Below are 10,320 nucleotides of genomic sequence, written 5' to 3'. Positions count from 1 at the left end.
TGGGGGGCGGGGTGCAGGACAGGGGGCTGCGGACGCGGCGCGGACCACGGGCGCCCGCCCGGGAGGGTCACCGCCGCCCGCGCCGCCGGGGCGAGGACACTGTGCGGGTGTCCGCCGGGACCCCCGCGGCCCGCCCCCCACGCTAGAGGCTGACGCCCCGTGTCCCCTGCGAGCGGCGCCGGCCCCGGGATGAACGGGTGGCGCACGCACTCGCGCGCGGCCGCCCCGGGTGGACCTGCAGGCCTGTGGCGGGGCCGGGGCGCCCCGGCAGGTGCAGCGGGGCCGAGGGGCCGGCGCGGACGTGGGGAGCAGCCAGGGCCGCGGGTCGGGAGGAGCGCCGGCGGGACCTGCGGGGAGGGTGGGGTCACGGGTGAGTCACCCTCGGGGCCACGGGGAGGTAGGGCAGGTGGCAGCGAGCCAGAGCGCTGTGCTGGGAGCAGAAGTTAGGAGTTGCGCTGGAGACGTGCTTGTGGGATCCGCGCCTGTGGGATCCGCGGGAGGGCCGGGCAGGGGGCGGGGCGGGGCGGGCGCGCAGGGGTGCCGTCCCCTCCCACCAGGCCGGGAGAGCCCCGTTCTGGAGCCCCGAGGGAGGGTGTTCAGCAGTGCTGGCTGTTCCGGGGCTGGAAGGTTCCAGCGTCAGGCAGGCCCTTGGGACTCATCCTGACGCTCAGCGTCGGGGAGGACAGGGGGGTTCTGAGGCCATGCCCGCCCGGGGGAGACTCGCTCCCTGCCCGGCTCAGGCCTCTAACCTCCGACCCTCGCACTGGGCCTCCCCCCACCCCCAAACCCAGGGACCCGGAGAGGTGGAGGGTCTGTTGACAGTTACCCAGAGGGCCTGACTTTGCCCCCCTGCAGTGCCGCCGTTGGTCACCAGGGGGAATAAGTGAGCCCCTTGGGTAGCCAGCCATTGGCCCAAACTCCCGGTGGAGGGTAAAATAAGGCAGGCCTCTTGTTCCCTGAGGCCTTGCAGCCTCCAGAAACTGCCCTTGCCCCCCTCTCACCACGGAGGTTCTGCCGGGCAGCTGCCACACTGACTTGGTCACCAGCAGCTCTCAGGTAGATGGCACTCGGCTCTGGGGCTCACCAGGTCCTCCGAACTCCTGGCTGTCCTCATTCTGCCCGCTATAGGATTGGCCTCGACCAGCCTCCTTTCACACTACAGGTGGTGCCCCAAGATCGGGGGCCGTGTGCAGCGCCGCAGCTTGGTCACCGGGGGTCCCAGTGAGACCCTTGATGGCACCCCGTGTCCCTGTGTGCCCACCCTCCCCTAGGCCTGGCCTCTGGCCTCCCTGCAGACTGGACCTCAGACACCCTCCTCACCCGGCTGCGCTGCCGTGCGCAGGCCCAGAGCACATGTGGGGTTGGCAGTGTCAGTGGGCCGGGGCTGTGGGTGGTGGCATCGCCTGTCCAGCTGTGCCCACCTGCTTTGGGAGTCCTCAGGGCGGGGACTGTGATGCTCTCCCACCCATACGGTGTGCGGGTGCCCACGCCCCTGCTGCGGGGAAAGCCAGGGTTCGTAGGGAGCACCGCCACGCTGGGCTGCATGCTGGTGGGACCGTCACCTTGAACAAGCGTGTCTCCAAGCCCGGCCACCAGCGTGTGGGGGGGGCCGCGGTGGGCGTGCTCTCTGCTGGCCGGTTCCTTGAGTCTCCCATGGGCCCTTTCCAGGGGCCGGCCCTGAGGGTCTGCAGCCCACGCTACTCTGAGTGGATGGGCACCAGGGGTCTCGGGGCCCACACCGGGCAGAGCCATGCCATCAGCACAGGGGGCCGTGGGGTGCCGGCCTATGGAGAGCTACCCCCCTTTGCTTCCCACTCCTGCGGCTATGGGTGAACAGATGGGGGTGTGCCAGGGCAGCCCTGGGGTCACGCATTCTGAGTGTTTGATGCAGACGAATGTCTCCCTCTCAGGTACCCTCTGTACCAGCTGGGCAACCCCCAGCTCCGTGTCTTCCGAACAAACTTCTTCATTCGGCTGGTGCGGCCCGGCACGGCCCAGCCCGAGGACACCGTGCAGTTCCGGATCCCCATGGAGTAAGCCCCCGAGTTCGGGCTGGGGAGCGCCCCCGAGGGGCTGGCCGACCTGCTGGTGTCACAGAGCCCGGCTCATAGGTGTGGCTTCCCCTTGCTCTCTCCGAGCTGCTCTGCAAATATGGCCCAGGTCCTGGTGTTTGCAGAGCCTTCAGGCTGTTTGCAGAGCCTGGGGCGAGGCCAGGCTGCCCCCCACAGGGAAGCCTAGTTGAGGGCCTGACACTTCTTTTCCTGCATTGAGCTCAGTGCTTTTCCCAGCAGGCGGGCCCATCCTCTTGGAGCTCCTTACCATGGCTTCCCAAAACCTAGTTCTCAAGGTGGTTCCTTCACAGAGGCCCTGGCCACTGGAGGGACGCAGCGTCCTGTCACCCAAGCTGCAGGGCACTCCCTGGAGTCTCAGGACGTGACTGTCCCCGCGCATGGGCCTGGGCTTGGCCTGAGCATCAGCTCTTAGAGGCCAGGTGTGGCCAAGGATGAGGTTTATGATGCCGCGTCAGGTGCAAAGGTTGGGGGCCTAAGCTACCGACGCCTTGGCTGCCGTTTCCAGGAAAGGACCTTGCAGTGGGGAGGCAGCTGTGCAAGGGACTGGCCATGGTGGGCCGGGCTCCTGGCCGCCCAGGGGTGCCCCCAGATCGGCCCTTCCCTCCGGAGAGCTCTGCTTGGGGGTCTGGCCCCTAGTGAGCGCAAATGGTGGCTGCGGCCGCCCAGTCCCCCCGTGTCCCCCCACCGATGTGTGGAGGGCAGGACAGCAACAGCGGGGCTGGTGGCCGCATCGACCGTGGCTCACGCCCCACCGGCCAGCTGCCGTTTATCTCGGCCCGGCTGAGCCTCGCTTTTCTTCTCTGCCCAGGATGACCAGGGTGGACGTCAGGAATTACCTCGAGCGCATCTACAACGTGCCCGTGGCCGCCGTGCGGACGAGGGTGCAGCACGGTGCGTGCCGGGCCCCTGCCGCCCTGCCGGGGGGTGGGCTCCCCTCATCACAGCTGCTCCAGGGGTCTGCTTCCTGGCACGTGAGGGAACTGAGGCACTCAGGGTGAAGCAGCCTCCCGGGCCCTCGCTGCCCACAGGGCAGAGCTGGGACGGAACCCGGGCGGGCCGGCCCCCCTCCTGCTCCCGCCCTGCCCACGCCGCGCAGCCCGCTTCCCCTCTGCCTCGGGAGCCGGTCAGCAAAGTGCTTTCCTCTTTGTTCCCTTAACCTCCGTCCCCCCACCCGGCAGCCTCCTGCGTGAGGGGAGGCAGCCCACGGGGGTCGCGGTGCTGACACGCGGGAAACGGGTTTCTCGGGTTGCTCAGACACGTTTGCGTTTTCACCAGCAGAGCCTGGCGGTGCTCACCGCCCCGAGCATACTTGGTAAATGTGCACCGGTCACCTTTCGGGCATGACCTGCTGTAACCTGTGGGAGACCAACCAATTCTTCCACGTTTGCCTCTTTCTAGAAAGTGGGTTCCTGGATTAGTTGCACTGGAAATCTCGTGCTTGGAGTAAAGTGTTCCCCCCTCCCCCCCGACAGGTTCCAACAGGAAGAGGGATTACAGAAACGTCAGGATGAAGAAACCAGACTACAAGGTGGCCTATGTGCAGCTGGTGAGTGGGCTTCGGGCAGAGTCCCAAGTCATGGGCGTGACTTATCACGACCGTGACCTTGGTGCGGGGGACGTGTTTGTGCAGCAGCCCCCGCCTGGGGCCCTGCGAGGCAGGATTTCCAGGCCTGCGGCTCGTGGGGCCGAGCCTGCGATTAGTTCTAACCCCCGGCGAATCCCCAGGCTGAGCTGGCGTTCCGAGCACATTCAGCTGATGGGAGGGGACCGCGCAGGGCATTTCGGAGCTTCTCAGGGGCCAGCTGTGTCGCGCCCTTGGACTTTGAACGTGCTGTGGCCACAGGCGGGTCCACTCAGGTCCAGGGGGTTCGGGCTCAGGCAGAAACCAGGGCTCTCTGAGCACCGAAGGGGCTCCTGCCGCGGATGGACGGCCTGGCCTGGCCTCCGACAGGCCTCAGGCTGGGAGGCAGTTACTGCCCTGGGCGGGGGGTGGGGGGCAGCCGCCTCCGAGCCTGGGTGGGTTCGCCGCGCCCCGGGGCCCTGGCTGAGCCCCCTCCCCTCTGGACTGGGTTGTGGGGCACCGGCACTTTCTGCCCCGTCCTCTGGATCGTGTGCTGCCTGGCCGGGGGCTCGGGAAGAGGGTCCAGGACCCCGTCAGAGCTTTTGCTCGCCAGAGACCAGAGCCCTGGCGAGTGAAAGGCGGCTTCCCAGCCCCCTGCTCAGGCCCTTCCATCCAGCGTGAGGTGACCCCGCTGGAGCCTCCTCGGACGAGCCCTCCAGGACCCCCAGCAGGGCCTCCCCTTGGTCTTCGTGAGGACCTGCCAGCGAGGGCCCTCCTTGCAGGGTCCGTTGGCTGCCCCCCACCCCCCACTGTTGGAAACACGCGGCGGGGAGCCGGGGGCAGGGGCTTCCTCCTTGTCCGGAGCTCACGGCGGGAGGCGGCCGGCCGTGGCCGCTAGATGGCAGTAGCGCTATTGCAAACCCCCTGGGCCCACGGCCCCGTTTTAGGCGCTAGGAGGCCGTTGCTTGCAGGACGGGGTGAGCACGGCAGCTTTTCTGACTGCAGTTGCTGTTTCAAACAGGGGCCCCCGTAATTATTTGGCCTAATGTTTGCCGTGCACAAAACCAGCCTATCCAGGTGGAGAGAGCGGCCGTTGGCCTTATAAAGGCGCCTGTGTCCCGTGTGTGAAATCGGGCCATCTGTCTCTGTCACGGCGTGCGGGCCGACACCCGTGTGCCGGCATTCGCCACCAGGGCTCCAGCAGGCCAGCTACGGTTACAAGCGGCTCCTGAGTCACCCGAGCCCCCGCATTCTTCCCCGGGCCCCACCTCGCTCAGCGGAGCCTGCTTAGATCTGGTGCGCGCAGCTGCCGCTGGACGTGCCTTTCTTCCTCTGTGAAATCGGGCAGCACAACTGGGGACAGAGTCCCTGCTGGGCATGGTTCCTGCCGGCCCAGAGTGGCATTTGTGACGGACCCCCGCCCCCCAGCCTGGAAACCGGCAGGAAGCTCGGGCCCTTCCCCTCCGAAAGGGTCCCTTCTCTGCCCCCACCCCCGTGCCGAGCCCGACTGCTTCCCCCGTGTGTCCCCGTGGGCCCCTCTCTGGGGCTTTCAAAAACAGAGCGAATTGCAAAGCGCACGAGGGTCAATCACGAACACAAATTAAGTTTCCGAATCTATTTTGAGTTGACTGCTGCGGAAAAGCCCGTCCGGCGGGGTGGGGGCCCCACGTTTCCCCCGACGCCCTGATAAACATCTCTGTGGCCCCGTGGCCCACGCAGCCAGGGGAACGTCACCCTGCACGCGGAAGCCTGCCGTTCCCACCGCAGTCGCTGGCCGGCGGGAGCCCGTGGGGGACGGCCGATGGCCCGAGGGGCGCTTGGGACTGACAGTCTCCTGTCCCGGTCCTTTCTGCCGCCGAGCAGCTCACACTCTCCCCTTCGCAGGCAGCAAGGGCTTACTTTTGGAAGTACAAGGCGAATTTCCCTCCAGAGGGGCGCCCCGGGGGGCCCAGTCGGCACCCACAAGTGGCTGTTGTCTCGGATAAGAGAGGGAGAATTTCTCGCGGCAGCTCCCTCCGTTTTTTTCCCGAGCTGTTGCAAATTGCCATCTTTGTATTTATGTTTTAAAATGTCATTTTGGGTTTTCCCCCACCTCAGAAAGCTAGCAAAATCACCTCGATATATTACACATAAACCCCCGTTCTGGGCAGTCAGCCCTGCATGTAAACTATTGCCCTTTGGTATTTTAAAAAAGAAAAAAAAGCAGTTTTGAGCTGTGTAAGCTAATCCTGCAGCAGGCTGGCTACCGCGTGCACACAGCCCTGCTTTCTTACTGGGGCCTGCGCCCCACGCCGTGTGATCAGAATTCATAAACCTCCTCTTCTCGGGGTGGGGGTGGGCTGTTTCAGATCATACTTGGCCGCCTGCCCAAAGCCAAATTTCTTTACAAAACAAGGGTCTCCAACAACCAGCGCGCTTTACCGATTTTACTTATTAGAACTTTCCAGATACGGAGGCCGCCCTGCATCCTTCTTCGCCCGTCTGGAAGCAGACGGCGCTGCCCTGGCGCGTCCCCTCCCGCGCCCCCGATCTGGGGAGCTGCTCCGGGGTATTTAGCAAATTGAAACAGCACCTCACGGTTGCCCGGGTCCCCGGGGAGCAGGCAGAGCGCCCGCCTCCGCACCAGCGGGCCCGGCCGGTGCCCCCGCACACATGCTCGGGGGTCTGGGTTGGGGCTTGGCCGACACTGGCACAGTCTGAACTCTTAGTGAAAGACGTAAAACCAGTTAATTTGCAAAGCCGGTCTTGATTTATAGACTGCTGCATATGTACATTTCTTTGTACGTTACACGCGTCTCATTTGCCAAGCTCCGAGCCGGGAGGAGGGGTAGTCTTTAATGTGGGTAAAGGCCTTTAGGTATTTTGGATGGAAAAAGTTTCAGTGTGGCACCAGACGCTGTTTGTGCCGGGTTTTCCTGCCCCTCGCTCCTGCCCCCCAGTCCGGCCGGGCTGCCCCCAACGCCCGGTGAATGGGCGCTTTGCTGGGCTGCTTTTAATGAGGCTCCAGCCAATGCAGACACCAGGCCTGGGAGAGATAATGTCGATGAAAAGGGGCATTGTCCGGGGTAATGGCTTCCCGCTGTTAGATAAAAGCCAGCAGCAGGCCGAGATGTTTATTTTCCAGGCGAGGACCTTCGCCCCCGAGACGCTGGCCGCGTGTGAGACGCTGGCCGCGTGTCCGAGCTGCGGGCTCCGCGCAGGAGGGCCCCGGTGTCCCTGTCCTCTCCTCGGTGCGGTGCTGGAGGCCTTGCCTTTTCTCCGTAGGCGCACGGACAGACCTTCACGTTCCCCGATCTGTTTCCCGAGAAAAAGCAGAGCCCTGACGGCAGCCCTAGCGACGAAGACATCCAGGACAGGCTCCTGGATGAGCAGCGGCGGAGGCAGAGCCGGGACCCGCGGCGTGGTGGTGTCCCCGGCTGGTTCGGCCTGTGACGGCCCCAATAAAGTCCTGCGTGTGGAGTAAAGACCCCCGACTCCGTTCTCCTCTGTACCCGGTGTCCCCGTGCAGGGCCGCACCCCACGGGCACACACGGGCGCCTGGCTGCACGGATGGAGCAGGGCCTGGGTGATGGCGTGACCCGTTCTGGTCCCCCGAGTTGGGGGGGGGGGACCCCATTGCAGCCGGGGGGTGGGGGCGGGGAGCCCTCCTGCTGAGGGTCCCGGGCGAACCCAGCTGGGGCCATCGGCACGAGCGTGTCTGCGTGGGTTTCGTGCAGACAGGTTGGGCCTGGGGATTTGGGAGCAAGCCAGAAATCATTGGGGGGCCACATCACCCCCTGGGTCCCCGTCCTCGAGTGCTGCCCTCCTGCGCTCCCCTCTTCTGGGGGCCTCGCGAGGGCAGGTGGAAGTGAGGACTGGCTCAGCAGCCCACCCCCCTGCCCAGAGGGACACCCAGACGGGGGACGGCTGCATCACGTGGGCCTCGAAGCTCCCTCCACTTGGAGGGTGAAGGTCCGGGCAAACGCCGCCCTTCAGCATTGATTTAAAGTGATGGGGAAGGTCCGGAAGGCGACCGGAGAGCAGAGTCAACGGTATTCTCCTTAGAGAAATAATTCATGGGGCCCCATGGCCCTGAGGACCCCAACTCAAGGCTGGGAGGAGAATCCCATCCTTCATCCAAGCAGGTCCAGCGCCGGCCGCCCTGCATAACCCGGCACGGCCCCCCGTCACCGCCCCGCTCTTCGGCCTCGCCGAGACCCCAGTGTCCCCTACCCCCCCCCCCTGCAGCCTGAGCGTCTTTCTGCGGGGAGGAGGAAGGGGCTGGCGAGCAGAGCAGCAGCGTCCCCGGTCTCCCCGGCACCCCTGGGGCCGGCAGAGCCTGCTCCCTGCCTAGGGAGGAGGGAAGGCTGGATGGGGGGGGCAGCAGTGGGGGCTGCCTTCAGATCCTCAGGAATCCAGGAAGCGGGCCTGCAGCTTGGGAGGGACTGCCCGAGGGGGGGCTGCTCCACCCCCACCCCCACCCCCAGGCGGGCTTGAGGAGCTGGCTGGACACCCCTTCCGCTCTGCGGCTCCCGGCTGGGGGCTGGGGAGGGACAGCCCTTGCACGGTCGCCTCTGCCCCCAAGATAACCGCCCCACGGTCGTCTTCGCCGCGACGCAGCGTCCTTCGTCCCTGCACAGCTGGGAGACGCGGTCCAGGTTTCCGCGTGGGGGGACCAGAGGAGGGTCTCCCACACGGGGAACGACCCCAGTGGGCCCCCCAGCCTTGGCTGGACACCTCACGTGGAGCTGGGAAGCCGACCCAAAGGGCCTGGGTGTCCCTTCCCGTGTGGACGGTCCTTCTGGGAGCACCCAGGGCGCCAGCTCCCGGGGGAAGTAAAATGGACAGAGGGAGAGAGTGACAGCCCCCAGTAACCACCCCCCCCCCCGCACCCAAATCTCCCGTCTCCTGAGATGTCCATTTGTCGCCATGTGGGAGGTCTGTTTACTTTGTGAGAAGCAATGAGAGATCCTGGTGACGCCAGGTTATGGCAGGCCCAGGCCGCCGGGGAAGGGCTGAGGGGGCCGGGAAGGGCCCTTGGGACCGAGCGGGGGCTCTGCTTAATTCCCACAGCCCGCAGCAGGCGGGCCCCAGGCCCACAGGGACACATCCCAGGCCCCCCCCCCCCCCCCCCCCCCGCCCCCCCCAGAAGTCCCAGGTGAGGCCCGGCCACCCAGGGCTGCCGGGGAGGAGCAGGAACCCATCTGGCCACGGTCTCTCCGGCAGCGGCTGGTTTTCCTCTTCGAGGGCCGGCCGAGCCCTCCCTGGGGCTGCATCACGAAGCCAGGGCTTGAGTAACTGACTGCAGATGACAGCACGGACCCCCTCCTCACCCACCTGCCCGGCCAGACCCCGGTGCCGAGAAGGCACCCACACAGCCCTCCTGCAGCCTGGGGCCCCAGGTCACGTGGGCTCCCTGCTTCCCGGCCTGTGTGTGCGCCCCCTCCCCGGGAGCCCCCAGCCCCTCGCAGGGGACCCAGGCCCAGGGACACAGCACTGCCTCTCGTCCCCCACCCCCCAGGCCTCCTGGAAGGTTCCTCTGGAGTGACTGTGATCTTAGCATTCCCCTCCCACCTCCTGGCTTTCGTGTGACCCTAAATTCTGCTAGTCTGTGCGTGCGGACGCGGGTACATGAGTGTAACTGGGGAACCGCCAAACCCAGAGAGTCCCCCGAGCCAGACGTGCCGGCCCTGCGTCCGGCCGTTGGAGTTCAGAGCTGGGTTAGGTCTGGGTGGGTCCCGGCGGGTGAGGTGAGGATGCTGAGCTGCGTGCCCCGGGGTCACCGTCCCCACTTTCCCGGGGCCTCCCTCCCGGCGCTCGGGGCAGGACGAGCTGGGCACCACGTTCTGTATCTTCAAACAGCTTTATTGAGACATAGTCCACATACCCTACAACCCGCCCGTCACAAGCACGTCGTGAGGTGCCCCAGTGCAGAGCTGTGCATCTATCTCTGGTCGCCAGGTTTAAATCATGCCTGTGCCGTCGCCCCCGCCAACCCCAAGTCCACCTTCCGTGTCCGTGGGTTTGCCTGTTGTGGGCATGTCACGGGAAGGAGGCCCGGGCACCGCCCTCCGGGCCCATCCGTGCTGTGACGCGGGTCGGGGGCTCCCGCGGAGGTCTGGGTGCCATTCTGCCGTGGTGCACCGCGGAGTCTGCCCCGGGCCGCTCATGCCTCTGGGCCCACGGTTGTGTGCACACGTTTGTGTTGCTCCGGGCAGGACTGGGGACTTCTCCCAGGGTGTTTCACGGGAGGCGGGGGTGAGGGTGTTTCTCTGCCCCCGAAGGTCCGTGGCGGCTGCAGACTCCAGTGTCCGCACTGCTGAGGCCTGCACGGCCGGGGCCGGGGGCTCCCGGGGCCCCAGCGGGCCGGCAGCGGGAGGGGGTTGCAGCCCCGGGGACCCCAGGCCTTGCCTTACTCCTCCCCTCAAGGCCACGCCCGGGGCCTCCCTCCCCTCACACCCCTCCCAGGCCTCACCCTCAGGAATCCGTGTCTGTCCAGGTGTGGCTGCCGCGGAGTGTGGGCTGCTCCCTTCCACATCCGGGGGCCCCGGGCCGAGCCCCGCTCGTCGTGCGTGCGTGTGCCTGTCCCACCTTTGCAACTGACTCTGTGTCCCTTCCGGGCAGAGAGCGAACCCTCCCCTGCACACCTCCCCACCGCCCCTGAGCCGAGCCTGGGCCCCCTCCACGGCAGCCCCGTCGCCACTGCCG

The 10,320-nt window shown here is 66.3% G+C and overlaps 1 protein-coding gene across 1 annotated transcript in view; it reads left to right on the top strand.

Annotated features, from left to right (window-relative positions):
- MRPL23 (mitochondrial ribosomal protein L23) overlaps positions 1 to 7,099 on the top strand; it is a 21,068-nt gene extending 13,969 nt beyond the window's left edge. Inside the window, exons 2-6 of the mRNA XM_040465812.1 lie at positions 147 to 370; positions 1,911 to 2,033; positions 2,881 to 2,963; positions 3,545 to 3,618; positions 6,898 to 7,099. Of these exons, the coding sequence (XP_040321746.1) occupies positions 147 to 370; positions 1,911 to 2,033; positions 2,881 to 2,963; positions 3,545 to 3,618; positions 6,898 to 7,065 (672 nt within the window). The 3' untranslated portion in view covers positions 7,066 to 7,099. The remainder of the gene's footprint in view (positions 1 to 146; positions 371 to 1,910; positions 2,034 to 2,880; positions 2,964 to 3,544; positions 3,619 to 6,897) is intronic.
- The last annotated feature ends 3,221 nt before the right edge of the window (positions 7,100 to 10,320 follow it).

This window comes from Herpailurus yagouaroundi, unplaced genomic scaffold (genome assembly GCF_014898765.1).
Source record: "Herpailurus yagouaroundi ecotype Mexico unplaced genomic scaffold, PumYag 569, whole genome shotgun sequence".
In the NCBI taxonomy this organism is placed as follows: domain Eukaryota; kingdom Metazoa; phylum Chordata; class Mammalia; order Carnivora; family Felidae; genus Herpailurus; species Herpailurus yagouaroundi.
This window is presented reverse-complemented; position numbering and strand designations above follow the sequence as displayed.